The sequence below is a fragment of the Abrus precatorius genome, unplaced genomic scaffold, assembly GCF_003935025.1.
Source record: "Abrus precatorius isolate BTA unplaced genomic scaffold, Abrus_2018 Scaffold7, whole genome shotgun sequence".
In the NCBI taxonomy this organism is placed as follows: domain Eukaryota; kingdom Viridiplantae; phylum Streptophyta; class Magnoliopsida; order Fabales; family Fabaceae; genus Abrus; species Abrus precatorius.
Genome location: NW_020874417.1, coordinates 483702 through 503924, shown reverse-complemented (window position 1 = coordinate 503924; position 20223 = coordinate 483702). Strand labels below are relative to the sequence as shown.

Below are 20223 nucleotides of genomic sequence, written 5' to 3'. Positions count from 1 at the left end.
GCTAATTTTAAGCATTCAGAATTGATAACATTTTATTCAAAAAATAAGTATTAATTATTGTACAAATTCAAAAGTGTAATAAATCATTTTTAATAAAAATATATTATTTTTATATACTTAAAATTAATCTTGAGGGTTAATGTTAAAATTTATTTTCATGTTTTCCCTCAATTTGGGAAGACTAGGATGGAACATTTTTTGTTTAATTACACAAAGTTCCTCTCTTGCCCTATAAATGCACCCTCTCCATTCCCTCCTCTGCCCAGCTACTGCAACCAGCCGGTTCCTGTTCATAAGCAATTGCAGCCAATTTCTGGGTGCAAGCAATATATAATTTTACAGCTAAATATTAGTGATCAAACAACCACGTGAGACGTGATTTGATTGTCAATTCTCCTATGCATGATACATCAACTTTTACTGAAGACTGAAATTGGAAGGATTGAGTTATGAGAGAAAATGAAGTGGAAGTTGGTTTGGAAGGGCACGAAACAGATCCGAACTCTCTCACGTTGGAACTGGACTTGAGTAGGAGCGGAAAGTTTTGATATTTTTGCCTAAGCGAATAAAATTTGCTTAAGTCAAAATGAGATTGAAGGTTCAATTTTTGCGTAAACAAGAGAAAATTCATATCCAGCATGAAACTATGATAGTGAAATCTGCGTTTTTATTCTCTTTTATTTTTCTCTCTTATGCTCTGCGGTAATTCAAAGGATAGAAGGGATTAGACAAAAAGAGGATTAGATATTTACTTTATTAAGGTATGAATATTAATATTTTTAGAAGTAAGGATGTATTATAAATTAAAACATTATAATTCACTTTATATATTAATACTAAACAACCTGGTCTCGTAAAGTTGGCATTCTCTCGTGAGAAACAAATTGTTGCTTCTACATCACTTAATAAGTAAGAGTTGGTTAATTAATGAATTAGTAAGCTAACACAATATTTTTTTTAATTAATTTTTTTCTAAGGTCTACGCGTAGCTGGTCATAATCACTGGTTCAAGAAAAATTTATATTCAGTAGAGTACGTCTTACTAAATAGATTAATCATACCCATTAAAATAATTAAAAGAAATGTTAACCTATCAAACTAGGTTAAGTTTTATATTATATAACTGATTTTTTATTCTTGAATACGAGATTTTTTCTTATTATCCTCTCTTCTCTTCTTTTATGACGTGGCTTCATAATAATTCAGTATTATTATTCCTTTAACATTAAGATTATTCCTTCTGTTAGAAAAGAAATATCATTTTATTGTTAAGATGTTAAATTCTTAAATCTGAATTTTAATTATTTATTTGAAATATACTAAAATTTTCATTTTGCCTCAAATTTTAAATACACGATATAGACGAAATATTTGCTAGTTACGGTACATGATAGCTCAAATGATGGTGAAGTTGCATTGATGTGTATGCGTGTGTACGTGACAATAAAATAGTTGCTAGTGGATCAACAAATGTCTTAGGCCGAAACCACACTTTCCCCGAGAAATAGCAAGTAGACATGGACTTAGGCCAAGTTTTTACATAATTCTTTTATAAGAAAAATTAAATAAATATTTTTTTATGACTTAGAAATAATTTATCTTTTAAAATTTTAAATAAATCAAACAAAAAATTCATAAAAAATTTAAAAATATTTTAAATAAATTTTATTCCATATTTTATATAATTTTTTATTCTTATAAATACTTATTAAAATATTGTTTAAACTAGACTTTAAGTTCTTTTGATTTATTTAATTAATTTAGAAGTTGTTTTAATTAAATTTGTTTTTAACTAAAATTTTTAGTTATTTCATATAACATTTAAATTTATAATTTTTCTTATTACTAATTTATTATAATTTCTTAATATTTTATTTCATAAAACCCTACACAAATTTATTAATTTTATATTATTTAATTAAAAAATATATACAAAAATAAATTAAAAAAATTATTATTACTTTTTATATGATAAATTTTGAAAATAAAGTAATGGTTATTTATACATATGTATGATTAAAAAATCTTAAGCTAATATTAAGAAATTAATTATTTTTACGAGCTAGTATAATTAGCTAACTTAGATAAGATATATTAAATTGAAATTAGGTGCAAGTGGTGAGTTGATTAGAGGTATTTTTCCTTAATATGATTTTAGGGGCAATGAGGATAATGGTGTGGCAGTGTATCGGGAAATGCTGAAGGAATGCAAGTTGTGGCGAAAGTAGAAAGAAGATGGCAATGATCCCACTTTTGGAGTGGTTTAATTGTGGTACATGACCCTTGTACCATTCACGTAACCCCCAAAACCAAGTCCACAATACATTATGGTACGTAACGTAATGGTCCATAGGGCATGGCTACATTGCCAACAATAAAAGCTCTCATGACCACTCCTCAGCATTTGTAAAACCAATTATTAGCTAACTTAGAATTTCCTTTAATTGGCCATCCCTTAGCAAGCTCAACCCATACATACTCCTTGTTTAACACACAGATTCAAACCGTGGTCGGCTCAAACACCTATCATCAGTCAATTCATCATTCTCATCCACCCCTTTCCATTCCTGTTATTGCTTTAGGGGACATCTACTCTCTTAACAATATTTTGGAAGCAAAAATAATTTTAAATATTATTAATTTAACTAACTAATAAATATCCATCCATTTAAAGGAGTTTTTCTAAAACATTTCTAAAAATATCAAATATTTTTTAAAATTTCATCGTTGTTTAATGATTAAAATAAATTATATTACCAAAGTCAACTATTAAATATTTAAGAAAATAATTAGCTAAAAAAGATATTTTTTAAATTAAACTGTCTAATGGATTTAAAACTATTATGCATTATTTAAATGCCTAACATTTTGAAGGATTGTGCATTGAAAAGCTCAAACACAGAGGTCCTTGAGCTCTGTACACGATTTTTGCTTTAAAAAATGACAAAAAGTGTATTTATATAATAATAAACCATGTACCGTAGCTTTCACTTTTTATTACATTATATAATCTTTTATATTGAGTATTTTTATTTATTTTTTCCATTCCTTTCAATCCTTATTATTAAATTACATTATAAATTTAACAGAAATATATAATTTTATAAATAAATTAAAAAAAATCAAATTATTACAATCATGCTCTGTTATAAGTCTTAATTTTACTACACTACATTGATAAAGATGTCTTAATTTAAATAAATTATTTTTATAATTACTTTCTCAAATTTTAAATTTTATTTGTTTTTGTTTAGTATAATAAAATATTATTGGTAATATTAAATTTAAACATATTCACACAATTAAAAAAAATACTAATTATATGATAATTCAAATTGATTTCGATAAGAGAAATGTTTTTACGTCTAAAAGGAGTAGATTTAATTGAGTATGAAATTTATAATATTGATAAAAAAAACTATGTACATTTATTCTTTATAAATAATTTTATCAACAAACAATTTCTTTATAAATAATTTAAAATAGTACTCGTAAACACAGAATTATTTTATTAACGTAAATTCCTTTAAAATTATTTTTTCACATAGTTTTTACAAAGTTTAACCCTATAAATTTTTAAACAAATGAACCGGAATCGATCAATAAAACATTTGATACTCTAAAAAATGTGTTAAGAATATTCTAGTTGACAGGCTCCTTCTATCATATCTTTTGAGAGAGTTTTATGCGGGTCATATTAAAAAATATTCAACCTATGTTTTGTAACACGTATAAAATTCATTTAATATTAGGTAATGTTATTTTTATATTGATTTATAATGAAAAAATATTTTTAAAAATAATATATTTGAAAAATAATTATAATATTAAATAGTTAAATTAATAATTTTTATGTTAAGCAAACAAATAAATCTATTTGAATGAGTAACCATTAGCATTTTATTAACACAAAACTTATAATAAATAAAAACATTAATAATTAATATATTTAAAAAGTTTATTTTTTACAATTAAGATAAAAATATTAATAGTTGTATTTTATAAATAAAAAATGCACGTAACAATAGCGATGAAATTGAAGAAGGAAATAACTTATTCGATGTTCTTTAGATATTGTTAACGTTGTTTTTCAGTTAAAATTAAAAATTAATTTTAGTTAAAAATATTACATGTAATATAATAATAAATTATTTAATTTTAATTAAAATATAATACTAATAAACTTAAATTTTAACATATTTAAATTTACCTCAAATTTACTATGGAAATTGATTTATAATACTATAAATGTAAAGTTATTTTAATACTCTAAATTATAGTTTTTAAGTTAAACCTTGATTTAACGTAATTTTATTAGAAGCTGCAAAGATACACTTTGTCCCCCTTAAAATTGCGTTGACTTTGCTGACGCGATGGATAATGGCATTCCGGTGAGGGAGTGAAAATTATCTGACTTAATTAACTACTCTCTCATAATTTAATCCATTTTGTTCATCTTTAATTACTCTTGGAACTCGATCATTTCTCAAGAGTTATGATATGTAATGCTCCTTCAGTTTTGACTATTATGCCGACATAGATGCTTACTGTTAAAGCACAAGGACCAATTCTTTTCTACGAATTGGGAGTTTGTCATGCAGATTTTAGTCAACCAGTGTTAAAATTTTAATTATAATATTTTATAATAGTAGTTTTTAATTTTTTTTATTACATCACACATTTTATCATATATATATATATATATATATAAATATATATATAAATAATATAAAAAAAATGATGGTGCTAGAACATTTTTCTTGAATAATTGTTACTTTGCCAAGTAGAGGAGGAAATGAAAAGGGCCTTTGCGTATTGTAATGAACTTGGGAATTGGGTCAACAAAAATAGGCAAGAAAAATATAGTTGGCAAACGATGTCAAGTTGGCTCTACACGGAAAACATGCCACTAACGTAATAATAGTAGAAAAACATGGGTGTTAGTGTATCCATAGTTCTATAAATACAAGAGGTTCCACTTCTCAGAATAGCATCAGAGTACCTAATAACTGTGTTGAGTCCCATATTGAGATGGCTAAATTGTTCAGAGCGTTTTTCTTCAAGTCTCTTTTCTTCTTTTGGTACCGTTTTCTCTTTAGGCAACTCAGGAATCTCATCCGTTTCCACAGAAACATTAGCAATTCCTTTGCAACTACAACACAATTTAAATACCAAAAATTCCCTTCTCTCGTTCACAGGCCAGACCTCAATGATCACACTTTGATCTTTGACGTAGAAAATGCTTTATTGAAATCCTCTTCTGTGTTCCCATACTTCATGCTTGTAGCCTTTGAAGCAGGAGGGCTTCTTAGAGCCATAATTTTTGTTCTTCTATACCCTTTTGTGTGCTTAGCAGGAGAAGAAATGGGGTTGAAGATTATGGTCATGACATGCTTCTTTGGGATCAAAGCAGAGAGCTTCAGAGTGGGAAGGTCTGTTCTGCCAAAGGTCTTCTTGGAAGATGTTGGTTCAGAAATATTTGAGGTGTTGAACAAGGGTGGGAAGAAAGTGGGTGTTAGCAATCTACCTCAAGTTATGGTGGAAAGCTTCTTGAGAGAGTATTTGGACATTGATTTTGTTGTGGGCAGGGAGCTCAAAATTTTCTGTGGGTATTACGTGGGATTGTTGGATGAGACCAAAACTAAACATGCTTTGGAACAAGTTCAAGAAGGCAAAGGATGTTCCGACATGATCGGAATTACAAGATTCAACAACATTCGTGACCATGAATTTTTCACTCATTGCAAGGTTTGTGTTTTTAATCATACTTAATTATTAAGACTTCAATATTTTAAGTTGCATAGATGTTAAAAAATACATTTATTATATTTGAAGTTATAAAAGTACATTTTAATTTTTAAAACTCAATCTTAAGTCAAAATTTTTCTTAAACTATTACAATTGTTAATCCCATGCATTAAATTCCTCAATTAAGAATTAAATGTAGAAGATAGTGAAATAGTTACATGTTTAAATGTCAAATTTTTATTGTTAATTATGTCCTAGTATACTAGAGTCTCTCACACAGAATGCCCTCTAATGTTGCAACAGTTTTCTTTACCTGAGAAGTCAAAGTAGATATTGGACCTCTTCAAACTCACATTTTGTTTGTCCTTTTTTTTTTTGAACAATAAATAGGAAGTGTATGCGGTGTCAGAAGCCGACAAGAGGAGCTGGCAAAAGCTAGCAAGGGAGCGATATCACAAAGCTCTTATCTTTCATGATGGAAGATTGGCTCTAAGACCCACTCTAATGGTGTCAATAGCGATGTTGATGTGGCTTCCATATGGGTTCATTCTCGCAGTTATTAGAATATCGCTTGCTCTCTCACTTCCATTTAACATCTCAACCCCTTTGTTGATATTGAGTGGGTTACGTCTTACAACATCATTACCCACATCATCAGACAACCATGTTAAAGAAAAACCCAACATTAGTCACGGTAATCTTTACGTGTGTAACCACAGAACTTTGCTAGACCCTCTTTACATCTCTTTCTCACTACAAAAGAACTTAACCGCGGTAACATATAGCTTAAGCAGAATGTCTGAGATATTGGCCCCAATCAAAACGGTGCGGTTAACTAGGAACCGTGATGAAGATGCAAAGATGATGAAGGAGTTGTTGATGCAAGGGGACCTAGTTGTGTGCCCCGAAGGGACCACGTGTAGAGAGCCATATTTATTAAGGTTTAGCCCTTTGTTCTCAGAAATGTGCGATGAAATTGCACCCGTTGCTATTGATAGCCACGTTAGTATGTTCCACGGTACAACTGCTGGAGGACTTAAGTGCTTGGACCCAGTCTTTTTTCTCATGAATCCATCCCCGGTTTACAAGGTTCAGCTGTTGCACCATGTGTCGTCACATTCACATATTGACGATCATGATTACGAGAAATCGAGGTTTGAAGTGGCTAATCATGTACAAACAAAGATTGGTAATGCTTTGGGATTTGAGTGCACTAAACTCACTAGGAAAGACAAGTACCTTATTTTGGCTGGTAATGAAGGCATTGTTGCCAACAAGAAGTGTGGCAAATCTTAGTGGAGCGATTGAGCCACCCTTTGTAAAGTCACCAACAACCCGTTAGCTGTTTGAAAAGGACGAATTATGAGGTGAAAAAGATAGAATGGATCATGTCTCTACCTTTTTCTTTCTTTTCTCTCTTCTAATTAAGCCCGTGGACCTCAGCAAGAACTGGTCCTATTCCTCTCTTTTGATTGTCATTCCTTTTTTTTTTTAACTTTGTAATAATTTCTAAATAATTGTGTAGTACTACAAAAACAATATATTGATTTTTATCTATAGTCCTTTTGCAATTAATGTAGCTGGCTACCGCATGAACACGTACATCAATATCATGCATTGAGAGGAAGCACATGCATTTACCTCAAAACAAGATTTTACGAGTATTGGCAACTCCCATTTATTTAATGTTTTCTTCTTTTTCTAACGGTTACCTGGTCCCATATGCTACGTCAAAATTTCAACTAAAGGGGACAAATTTCCCGCAAAAAGTACTCAGCTCGAAATTTAAAAGGATTATGAGGTGTGATTTATTATCTATGTGGCTACTCTTTGTTCAAAACCTCTTCTGAGGAGAATTGTATGTATGTCGCAGGTACTGTAATAATGCAACTAACTCTTCTCAATTTTCCATCGTTTCTCTAACACCTAAAAGCTGGTGCCACCATCAATATCGATATTTATACTAAAGATCTGCAAAGAAGTGAACATGTGTCATTTTCTCATCAAGTGTATTTGTCTGCTTTCTTTTCATTTTATTTACTGTATTTTACCCCTCTGAATGTAAATGCAAGGGGACTTTCTTTAGTTTTTTCAACTGAAAGGACATAGAGTGAGTTAGAAAGGGCACTTGGCACTCAAATTAGCAGGCTTAATTATATTTTTAGAAATTTAGATTCAAAATGTGTAATTTAATTTTTAACTTTTTAAATTTAATTATGTTTTTTTATTTTTAAAATTAAATAATCATGGTATTCTTACTTTTTTTTTCTCAAAACTATTAATTTTTCATTTAAACATTTTGTAAATCAAATCGATTAAATTATTTTTTAAATGTACAACTCACAACAAAAAATTAAATTTTATCCAAAAATAAAAAATTCATAAAATTTTTTCTATTAAACTCTAATCATGCATCATACAAATTTTTTTGAATCATATGAAAATTTCACTAAGTTCTAAGTTTTTAAACTTTTAAAATTGTTTTACATCTTAAATTTATCATAAATTATAAATATTTAGAAAAATAAAAATATAATAAATAGATCAAACTTGCTAAATTTTAAATTAGAGAAACTTAAGTTACACTTGAAAAATTAACAAACTAAATTCCCATATTATGTAACCCAAAAAACAAAAAAAATACAATTGAAATTTCACTGTGACCACAAATAATTTGACTACTTGCTAGTTGAAAACTTCATTACACATACAAGCAAAATTATAACTTTAAAAATAGTAATCACTTTATGTATCTATCAAATTTTAAACTCTTTCTAATTATGTTTTTATGTGAAATTGGTTCCACTATGTCATGTTTTTCAACGATTAGTACTTTTGGAGTTGTGTTAACGAGTGTTAAAATAGTTTAATTTTGATATATTATTAATTTTAGAAAAACATAATATTAATAAATTAACATGTATTGATATAATTTTTAAAACTAATTATTATATTTTTACAAATTAAAATATAATAATTTATAGTTAAATGATAATTTAAAATATTATTTTAAAATTCAAAGCATATTGATCGATCCAACCGTTTCAATTAAGTCCCAAAACGGTGTGCACTGAAGTGGCCTAAACCAGCTAACCATTTGTGAATTACTGTGTTCTTCAAATAATACTGTGTTCAATCCATCGATCGGTTCAGCTTTTAAAAATATTAGTATAAAAACTTTTATGCTATTGCTGCACTTCAATTAAAATTTATTTATTACAAATTATATGTTATTTTAAAAATTTTAATTTATCTTAAAATATTTATATTTTGAAATATTAGAAGTATTCAAATGATGACCAGCATAATAATAAGCAAAAATATTAAAAACATTTAATTTTTCGTTAGTCCTTATCCTAAAATTAAAATAATGATGAGCAAAACCGATGGTAGTTTATGAAACTCTGATTTTTTTATATATTTTTTCACTGCTGAATCTTAATTCTTACCAAAACAGTTGGTAACACGACACACAAAAAATTGATACGTTGGCTAATTAAGTATAGTCTGATAATCATGTTGTTGTTGTTATTATTATTATTATCAGTGAAGCAAATGATTAAAGTATATATTATGCTATTTGTGAATGGATTCACAGGAACCCTTATTCCAACCGTTCGTGCATATGTATATAGCATCGCGCTACTCAGTATACTAATACATAGTTTGGATTTTTATATTTGGTCAGCTTTCACCATAAAAATTTAATTATTTTACTCTCATACTTTAATTTTAGTTAATTTATTAGTATTATAAAATTTAAAATGAATTGTCATACACGTAAATGCCTAGTAAAGCATATACACTGCAACCCAAAATAAATAAGTGGGAGAGCTTAGTATTTTGATTAGAATATAGAAATAATACTATATGTTAAATTTAGTAAAATAGTCATTTTAATAAATTTTTATTAAAATTAAATTTGATTAATTTAAATATTAATTTTACAGTTTTTATGAAATAGGTTAAGTAATAACACTGTAAATATTAATTAATATTTCTATTTTATATAAAATTACGATAATACTATAATAACTAATAGTTAAATTGATGACATTTATTTTTATTGAAAAATCATAAAATATCATTTTACTAAATTTAATAAGTATTGACATCTGCTCGTGACGACTTTGATTGATGACAGTAAATAATATAATATATCAGCAACCTGCAGCTCTTTTCCATGATAGTATTTTGATGGCCATAAAAAAATTTAACAATTTTGATTGCTGACTAAACTTTACTCCTATGAATGTACCATAAATGCTGCTCTCTTAAAATGCGCAACAGCACGGAGGCTATAGATAGAGCAGGATGAGAAGAATAATCAATTAAACCCTATTTGACCACAACTTTCGAGTGCTTCAATTGGACAGAAATATTCATAAAATACTCATAGTCTGAGGGTTAATAAAATATTCTTCTTACGTGGCTCAACTTTATTTTTGTTTATATTATCTCTTGCAACATCGAATCCTAAGCTAAGGAAATGCACATGTTCTTTTTGTTACAAATATGGTTGGACAAGAACTTTGATGCAAAACGTGATATACTGTTGCCGCAGGAATCAGCGGGGGATCTATGAAAGCAAAGTTGCACCATAACTTCAGCCATGTTGGTGATCTAGTAAAAGAGTTTGTGCCAGTCTAAAAAAAACGACGGTTTTGAACGTGACAGCACTTATAAGCTTGTAATAATAGAATTCCAAACGAAACAAAGATCCATAACTTAAGGGTTGAACTCGCTCAACATGTGATTTGACTTTGAAGAAAAATTCACTGCGTAAATGTAAAATATTATCTAATATGATGGCAAGTGAGGGGTAAAATGAATGAAAGTTAAAAAGATGCAGTTGTCGCAGGGCACGAGGGTGTGGGTTGGCCGGTGGAACTTTGAGTGATGATGACGCAGAAGTAACGAATTAACGATCCCAAAGTGAAGAATCGGTTTTGAAAATGGATAGTAACTTGTTTATGCATCAACCGCCAACTATAGTCTCATTCCTCTCAGTCTCACGTATTCATTGGTTTTCAACAACCACAAATGGTCCTGCTTTTGGAACACACCCCCAATGCAGCAAAGGTAGGAATTTGGAAACAGATATGTCTAGTACTATTTCCAAACACCCATCTCTGCACTTTTTTCTTTGGATTTATTATACCTATCAATATTTTCTGCTCTATAAAATTAAGCCAAAGGAAGTAATGATTATGTGTGTCCTTTTATATCCCCTTTTTTCTCAACTTTCAATTTGGACAACTTGGTAAGTAACTTGTACAACATGTAGAATTCGGCAATTTCAAAGGTTTTTTTCTCTTCTTATAATGATTGGCCAATATTATTTTGAAAAATCAAAACAAAACGTTTGTTGGTAAGTGTTCTATTACGTTGACATATATTATTGTAAGATCATTTAAAATTTAAGTATAAGGGGTGCATATATAATTAATTTACATAAAATTTAAAATATAGTAAAATTATAAAGAAAATATAGGAGAAAAGGAAGTAAAAAACTTAACGAAATTAATTTAAAAATTTAAGTAGTTAAAATTTGAAGGAGAAAATAAAGCTAACATTAAAAGAGAAAATTTAGAAGTAATTATTCTGAGAGCATAAACAATTAAGATTTGAGAAGAAAAAAATAGAAAACGTTTAACAGTGTGACAAATAAAGATAAGAATGCATTACTTGTCACATTTTTTTTATCTCTCTTTTAACATTAAGAAATTCATTTTATTTATCGTATAAGGGTTATTAACAATTGTAGTGTCTATAATAACTTGATTAAAGGGGTGGTTTTTCTAAAACCATGACATGAATATATTGAGCAGTCAGCTGAATTATTAAACACAACAAATAACACTTGAATTGATACACGCCAAAAGGACAAGCAAACAATACAACTTGTAATCTGTCTCCCCAGAAACAATAACCTAAACTAGTTTTACAATATTGTGTTTTTAATGCCCCCTTGTAGTTATCGTTGTATTCATTTTTACAGGTGCAGTTGCTCGTGGCCCAGTTATCTGGTTGGAATTGGACGTAACTCCCAGCAAGATCCCATGACATGACCTTAGGGTTCTCATTTCATGGCCTTTTCCATATATGGGAAAATATAACTGTAAACAGCTCCGTAGCTCTTAACTCTAATAAATAAGAATGAATTTGGTTTTCAGACAATCTTTTTGGGGATATTTTAACACATCTAGATTTTATCATCATCCATATGAATTGTTTTGAAATGTTCTTTGGGTAACTTCATACACATTAGAATTATCAACTCAAACACAGCCATACATAGGTTCAATTTCCACAACCATATTTCCCTGCTCCAAAAATGTAGGCTTAATTAGTAATGACCCAAAAAAAGAAACTCAATGGAATGGTTGGTGACATTTCAAAAGCTAATGTCTTGGAGCGTCATATTTCATGAAGATTTGAGGTTTCTTGAGATGCTTTCAAATTGACATAATTAACAACCAATTAAACTTGTCATTCAATTTGAACACAATATAATGCATTAAAGACCAAGTTGGTGTGTCGTTCAAAATTATGAATTACATGGGCAACTTATTTATCATAATGGAGGGCTAACAACCCAAATGATTGTTACGTATTCCATTCTCCATATTTATTCTAAACACATGACTGGCAGGATTATGGGCCCGTTTGAAAGGGATTGGGAATATTTTATGGTTTGAAAGGGATTAGGAACATTTTATGAAAATCAATGACAAGATTTGTACCCTAATTTTTCATTTTGATTTAATTTTATAACATTTTTTTGCATTTTATTATTTTAAATATTTTTAATTGACTCTTCTGTCAAGTTATTCATAAAAACAGTCACTGTTTTTTACGTTAAAATCCACAATCATTAATAAAAATAAATTTGACAGAGAAATAAATAGATAAAAATTTCAAAACAAATTAGAAATCAAATAAAAATAAACAAATTAAAGAATTATCACTCTAATTTTCCCCAAGAAAATTTATGAATACCCCACAATATGTTTTCCTTTGGTCGGGAATGCCCCACAATATTAAAGACAAATATATACTTTTTATAAACTTATCGTATTCAGATTCCCATTTGAAAGACAATTTCGTTGATAGATATGAAAAAAAAAAGTTAATATATTGGAAATAAAGATTTTCAGCAATTATAAAAGCTTATGATTTTTTTATTTATTTGGGGGGGAGGGGGGGTTCACTCATCCTATTTGTAACTATTTTTTTAATCAACAACTGTGAAATTACTTATTTATCCATTATGACAATTGTAAATTAAAGTATAAGAGGAGAGTGGCTGCAGACTGGGCTGAGAATCGAATAGAGCCATTATATCTGCAAAAGCCCAGCCTGGTAGAGCAAAGGTTCCAATTTGGGTCGAAAACGAGGCCCAAATAATAATAAATAAAAAAAACAGACCCTAACAACAGCCCTATAATACCCCACTGGTTAAGGTTGTCGGCTCGTCAAGACACCGTTCTGAATCGGAAATCACGTTCTTCTCCTTCGTTGGTTTATTAATTTTGTAACATAGAATAACAATTGCACCATAACCTTAACATAGCCCCTCCTTAACACGTTTCTTCATAGTTCTAGGAGCTTCGATTGAGTAAGTTAGGAATTTATTATTGCGAAAGTTGTGAAAAGATACTCATATTTGGCATTTGCGTGGGTGGGGGATTAGGATTAGGGTTTTGATGGGTACTGAGAGGAAGAGGAAGGTGAGTTTGTTTGATGTGGTTGACGACGGTGCGGCGAAGATGGCGAAATCAAATGGCGCTAACAGCCTCGTTAACCGATGGAACGGGAAACCCTATTCGCAAAGGTACTGTGAGATTTTGGAGAAGAGGAAGAGTCTCCCCGTTTGGCAGCAGAAGGAGGAGTTCTTGCAGGTTTTGAAAGATAACCAGACTATCATTCTCGTTGGTGAGACTGGTAGTGGCAAAACCACTCAGGTTTCTTTCTTTCCCTGTTCAAACATTATATATATATATATATATGTCTCTTGCTTGTGCCTTAGTTACCTTCTTCTGCGATGTTACTTTGTTTTCAAGTTTATTGGAGCGCCTTGTTTAAAATTTAAGTATGACTGTGGATTCGTTACCTAGCACTGGTTTTAAAGACAAAATTGAAACTCAGGGATCTATGCATTATAGAAAGAATGAGTAAACTTACGAATTATTTTTGACATTGCAACATGTTATTCAATATAGTCTTTTGTGTGTGTGCGACGCGCAAATTGACAGTGAAAAATAAAGTGTAAAAGGAGTAAAGTAAGTTTTTTTTTTTTTTTGCTAAGTAAAGGACTTGCAGGAGATTTTTAAAATTTCAGGACTATACCCAACCTATACAACCTTGAAATTTAGGGGTTTACTATATAAAAAAACTATGTTTGTCGAAAACATGCAGCTTGAATTGGCACAAATTTTTTTTTCAAACAAAGTTAAAAAAAAATTAGGGTGCAGACTAGGAGTAGACCTAACTAATAAATGCGTGATCAGATATTCTTGGATATCTGTTTATACGTCTCTAACTTTCTTACTTATTTTTTGTATATTTGGTGACAGATCCCTCAGTTTGTCTTGGAAGCTGTTGATATAGAAACCCCAGATAAACGCAGGAAGATGATGATTGCTTGCACTCAGCCTCGTAGAGTGGCTGCAATGTCTGTTTCCAGGCGTGTGGCAGAGGAGATGGATGTGAATATCGGAGAAGAGGTTGGTTACAGCATCAGATTTGAAGATTGCAGTAGTGCAAGGACAGTTTTGAAGTATGTTTCATTTTACAAATTAATTACACTGTGCTGTACTGTTTTGTATAATGTTTGCTGTCTTAAGTTTAGCCTCAATTTTATTTTTTTTCTGCCTCCCGCAGGTATCTCACTGATGGTATGCTTTTGAGAGAAGCAATGACAGATCCACTTTTGGAACGATACAAGGTAATTATTCTTGATGAAGCACATGAAAGGACTTTGGCTACAGATGTGCTATTTGGCCTTCTTAAGGAAGTGCTTAAAAATAGACCTGACTTGAAGTTGGTTGTTATGAGTGCAACACTTGAAGCTGAAAAGTTCCAGGGTTATTTTTATGGGGCCCCTCTTATGAAAGTTCCTGGAAGACTGCATCCTGTGGAAATCTTCTATACTCAGGAACCAGAAAGGGATTACTTGGAGGCTGCTATTAGGACAGTGGTGCAGATACACATGTGTGAACCTTCTGGAGATATACTTGTTTTTCTCACTGGAGAGGAAGAGATAGAAGATGCATGTCGCAAAATAACAAAAGAAATTTCAAATATGGGTGATCAGGTGGGGCCTGTGAAAGTGGTACCCTTGTATTCTACTCTTCCTCCAGCTATGCAGCAGAAGATTTTTGAGCCAGCGCCACCCCCACTTAAGGAGGGAGGACCTCCTGGAAGGAAGATTGTGGTATCAACAAACATAGCCGAAACTTCCTTGACAATTGATGGTATAGTCTATGTTATTGACCCTGGATTTGCTAAGCAGAAGGTTTATAACCCTCGAGTCCGTGTGGAGTCTTTGTTGGTGTCACCAATATCAAAGGCTAGTGCACACCAGAGATCTGGACGTGCTGGAAGAACTCAGCCAGGAAAATGTTTTAGACTTTATACTGAAAGAAGTTTCAATAATGATCTACAGCCACAGACCTATCCTGAAATTTTGAGATCTAATCTTGCCAACATTGTTCTTACCTTGAAGAAACTGGGTATAGATGATTTAGTGCATTTTGATTTTATGGACCCTCCTGCCCCTGAGACCTTGATGCGTGCATTAGAAGTGTTGAATTACTTGGGTGCACTGGATGATGACGGTAATTTAACAAAGTTGGGTGAGATTATGAGTGAATTTCCTTTGGACCCTCAAATGTCAAAGATGCTCGTTGTTAGTCCTGAATTCAACTGTTCAAATGAGATTCTTTCCGTTTCTGCCATGCTATCAGGTATTATTTTATTTAATTGCTTTTATGTCTGTCCAGTGTCTCATCATAATGTTAAGGGGATGTAGTTTTGCCGGGCTTCACTTTGAAGTGGATGCCCAGCATTTGTACATGTGCACAGAGGTAATATTTGTGCATATGGTGGAGATGTTTGACTGCTTACGTGTGTGCTCGGTTGCACATAAATGCGGTTAGTGGTAATGTCTCCTCTTAGGTAGTCATCAGCAACTGTCTTCTCTGGGTTCCATGCCCCCGGTTGGCATGCACCATAGGATTCTAAGTAAATGCTGATGCAGATAGTTGCAGTTTCTCAGTATTCTCTCATGAAGAAAATGGTGTGGTCTCGCCTCTATGCATCTGCTGACCTTCCGTGGGCCTCCTCTGTGATAATAATTTCTTTCTTTAGTACCCAATTGCTTTGTCCGGCCTAGAGAGGCACAAAAAGCTGCGGATGAAGCGAAAGCTAGGTTTGGACACATTGATGGAGATCATCTCACGCTCTTGAATGTATATCACGCATACAAGCAAAATAGTAAGTTCTTATTCCTGCTAGCCTTTTTTTAATTTTATTATCATATTCTTGCCATTTATTTTTTCTGTTGCTAAATTTATTAATTGTATGTGAATGTCTTTTCAGACGAGGATCCTTCTTGGTGCTATGATAACTTTGTTAATCATAGGGCGCTGAAAGCAGCTGATAATGTTAGACAACAACTAGTGCGTATCATGGCTCGGTTTAACCTCAAGTTATGCAGCACTGACTTCAATAGTCGTGACTACTATGTCAACATAAGAAAAGCAATGCTAGCAGGATATTTCATGCAGGTGGCTCATTTGGAGCGGACAGGACATTACTTGACAGTGAAAGACAACCAGGTCTGTTAAGATGAGCCGCAATTTGTATTTTTGTTTCTCTGTTTTACATTTTGTACTGCTGAATGACCTAGGGCTTTGACTAAACCGCTGAATAAATATATTTATATTAATGATATTTTTTCTGTGTAGGTGGTGCACTTGCATCCATCAAATTGCCTGGACCACAAGCCTGAATGGGTAATATATAATGAATATGTTCTTACCAGTCGGAATTTTATTCGGACTGTGACAGATATACGCGGGGAGTGGTAAGAGTCAGACAACCTTGAAATGGTTTACGTTTTGGTAAAGAAAAGTTCAACTTAATCAATAAAATATATAGTTTTTTTTTTTTTTTTTTCCAAATAACAGAAACATCCGGTTGTGCAATTAAAATAATATTCCTGTCATCAATCATAAACTTTTGAATGCAATGAAGTCCGTAGATAGACCCAATTTGTCATTTTGAATTCCGCTATTTGATTTTAGCTGGGAGAGGAGTTGCAAGACACATTGTCAAATTTATCGTTGTGGACCTTGTGGTTCATCTTTGGTTGATATAATCCAGATGTGCATAACTTGATGATAAAAATTGTTGTTATTCTACAGGTTAGTGGATATAGCACCCCATTACTATGATTTGTCTAATTTTCCACAATGTGAAGCGAAGCGTGTTCTTGAAAGGCTTTACAAGAAACGAGAAAAGGAAAAGGAGGAAGCCAGGAGTCTTAAATGAAGTCCTACCATCCACGCCTTTTTTGCCTTTGGATTGGAATTGGACGGGGAGTCTCTTTCAATTTTACGCCATAATTGTGTTATGGGAAAGTTCCCTGATATTACCGTCGAAGGACATATTGATTGTTGGTAATTTTAGTGAAAAATAGGTCGAGTTCCTTGTACTATTTGTTAGAGCATTAGCAACATGTTTTGTATTCGACTTTGTGCTGTTGCACCCTCTGGGTATTGACTATCTGTGTTTCGTTTAGATGCCTCATCACTGCATTATCCTAGGGATATATTATGTTCTATTTTTTTTTAAAAGGATATTAAAGCTCTGAAAATATTGTTATTCTTTTATTGTCAAAATAAACTAATGCACGGAACATGTAGGGGTGGACGAGAGCCAATTACAAGATTGTACATTACACAATGTTTAGATATGTGAAAATCAAGAGAAGTTGAAAGAGTAGCAAATAGTTTGGGTTTTCAGATGTTTGGATTGAGAATAGAAAAGACAATTTTTTTTTACTTATTTAATTGGATAAAAATTGATTCAAAAGAAAATGAATAAATAGCATGATATTATCCTCTCAGACTAAAATAAAATAAGATTAGTAGGTTTTGCACTATGAGAGGTAAATAAATGGATAGGTTTTTTAAAAAAAGAACAAATTTTGGTTTTGAAATATCTATGATCCTGATTTGTATATCTAGTGTAAAAATAAGATAAAATATTAATTTTAATTATTTAAATAATAAATGTAATGCAAATATAGTTATTTAATGACCAAGATTATTTACTATTCCATTGGTGTCGTTTATCAATTAAAATTTTAATTAAAGTCTTATATTTATTTTTTATAAATTATTAAAATAAAATTTAATTTGAATTGATGAACAATATCTTCGACCCCTAAAAATTGTACTTTAACTTGGTGCGTCATTTAAATACGAAATATTGGTAAACGTAGGAATTTGAGCCCATTGTACTTGCGCTGACGTATGCATTCTTTATGTTGGATCCCATGGGAGTGGACCCTACTGGAGGCTATGATAAAAAATTAATTCTAACAATATACTTAACCTACTCCTTACGCTCTCTTTTTTTCATTAATATTTATTAAAAAATATATATAATTTACATAATTTTTTTTATTTATAAATTAAAAATTTTCTTGTATTTTTTAATTTTTAATAAATTTTAGCTAATAACAAAAATATGTTAAAGAATGTCTTTCCAGCATTCCTCAACAAAATAATCTCACTCATAAAATAAAAAATAATAAAAACAAACGATAACTTAATATTAGAGTTATATTATTCTTATGTCAATTTTTTATAATAAATGTTTCTAATAATAAAATCCCCTCGATCCCTCTGTATCACATCATTCATTTTATTTTTTCTTCTTTTTTTCATGTTTAAACTAAGTTGTAAAAAATTATAAAAATTTTATTAACATCAATTTTTATAATTTAGTTTATTTGTTTGAAAACAATATTTTTTATTAAAAATATATTTATTACATTAAAATTATAAAAATATAGTAAATATATTTTAATAAATTATTATTATTATTATTGTTATTATTAGTTATTTAAAAAAACCTTAAAATTTAAAGTTAACATTTTTCGATTGTCATTTTTATAAAAGTATAAAAAAATTTTAGATGAGTCCTCACAGTGATTAACATAAGTTCTTCCCTACCAGTCAGTGAGGTCCACTTCTAATTTACAATTTTTTGTCCAGATACCGTAAAAATGATTTTACTCTACCTATAAAACAGAACCTTGTAATACTTTAGACAGACAAAAAAATTCTCTAATTCCCCCTTTATTTAAGTTAGCGTATGTAATAAACTAGTGGGTTGAAATAGACTTTGAATTGCTTTCTTCTAATGAGTTTACTTTGCATGTTTTGGATCAATTTAAATTTAACATGGTAATGTACTTCAAATAATTAATTTCTATTATTCTTTCTAAAACAGTAAGAAAATGAAGAAAATAAACTTAAAAATTCATATATTTAATTATATATTTTTATTTTGTTGCCTTATCTACACGTAATCGAGGGGTTCAATTAAAAAAGTCTTCAGTAGGTCAGTCATACTTGATTTTGTTTTAAATAAATAAAAAAAGGCACTTTTCATTTTTATCTTAAGTTTCTGCCTATTCAAAATGTTTAAATTTAAAATGTTATAAATTTTCAAATTTTCGTACGCAAAAGATTGCTTGCATGAAACAATTAATTAAAATTCCGTATATTATTAGTTCAAATATTTTTGTTTTTACTTGTAAAAAAGTAGTTATCTAGTATTGTGGGCCTAACTCACCACATTATAATTAGGAAGTTTTCTTTGTGAATGCCTATTTTATAACTATTCTATTCATAACAAGGGAGGTGAGATGTTTCTATTACCCTATAACTTGTTTTACTTCTACTTTAAGATAATAAACTCATGAATTTAAATTTACCTTATTTAAATTTAATATGTTCTTGATTTCTACAAATATATATTTTTTAATTATATATTTGATATTAAAATTATTATGATTCTTAGTAAGAATAAAATGAAAGTACTTGAAAATAAACTTTGAGACTGGCTTTGCAAATGTGAGAGCATTTTGACATAACAAAAAATTGAAAATAAATTTTGCTGTAATAATATGAATAGAACAGGTTTAACTGGACTTAAAAATTAATTAAGAGAAAAAAGACTATTTAAGTCTTATAAATTTGTCATACTTTCAGTTAGTATGATTATTTTAGCAAAAACACTCAGTGAATGTAAATATAACTTAGTATTTGTTTAATAACATTTCGAAGAAGAAAAGTGACATTAGTTTTTCATTATTATTTTTCTATAAATTTATCAAACGGGTTAACTATGCTTCATCCAAATCCTGAAATTGTTATTTGGGCAACCCTACTC

General features: G+C 30.2%; 2 protein-coding genes across 5 annotated transcripts; both read left to right on the top strand.

The window, feature by feature from the left end:
- Positions 1–5031: 5031 nt before the first annotated feature.
- Positions 5032–7044, top strand: LOC113873549 (probable glycerol-3-phosphate acyltransferase 3). Its single transcript, XM_027511709.1, has 2 exons — positions 5032–5748; positions 6139–7044. The coding sequence occupies exons 1-2, from the start codon at positions 5032–5034 to the stop codon at positions 7042–7044; spliced, it is 1623 nt and encodes a 540-aa protein (XP_027367510.1).
- A 6150-nt stretch (positions 7045–13194) lies between these two features.
- On the top strand, positions 13195–17756 carry LOC113870861 (probable pre-mRNA-splicing factor ATP-dependent RNA helicase DEAH2). 4 transcript variants are annotated; one of them, XR_003505701.1, is made up of 7 exons: positions 13195–13715; positions 14328–14530; positions 14635–15719; positions 16023–16248; positions 16354–16592; positions 16722–16840; positions 17181–17668. XR_003505701.1 is itself a non-coding variant. In XM_027507371.1 (7 exons), the coding sequence occupies exons 1-7, from the start codon at positions 13458–13460 to the stop codon at positions 17305–17307; spliced, it is 2157 nt and encodes a 718-aa protein (XP_027363172.1). In that variant the 5' UTR covers positions 13226–13457; the 3' UTR covers positions 17308–17756. The 4 variants fall into 4 exon arrangements, 1 of the variants encoding a protein (XP_027363172.1); XR_003505702.1 differs by having other exon boundaries at positions 13226–13715; positions 16013–16248; positions 17181–17641; XM_027507371.1 differs by having other exon boundaries at positions 13226–13715; positions 16123–16248; positions 17181–17756.
- The last annotated feature ends 2467 nt before the right edge of the window (positions 17757–20223 follow it).

Coding starts and splice junctions, on each gene's coding strand:
- LOC113873549 (XM_027511709.1), top strand. CDS start 5,032: ATGGCTAAATTGTTCAGAGCGTTTTTCTTCAAGTCTCTTTTCTTCTTT. Junction 5,749..6,138: donor AATTTTTCACTCATTGCAAG/GTTTGTGTTTTT, acceptor AACAATAAATAG/GAAGTGTATGCGGTGTCAGA.
- LOC113870861 (XM_027507371.1), top strand. CDS start 13,458: ATGGGTACTGAGAGGAAGAGGAAGGTGAGTTTGTTTGATGTGGTTGAC. Junction 14,531..14,634: donor AGTGCAAGGACAGTTTTGAA/GTATGTTTCATT, acceptor TGCCTCCCGCAG/GTATCTCACTGATGGTATGC. Junction 16,249..16,353: donor TCACGCATACAAGCAAAATA/GTAAGTTCTTAT, acceptor ATGTCTTTTCAG/ACGAGGATCCTTCTTGGTGC.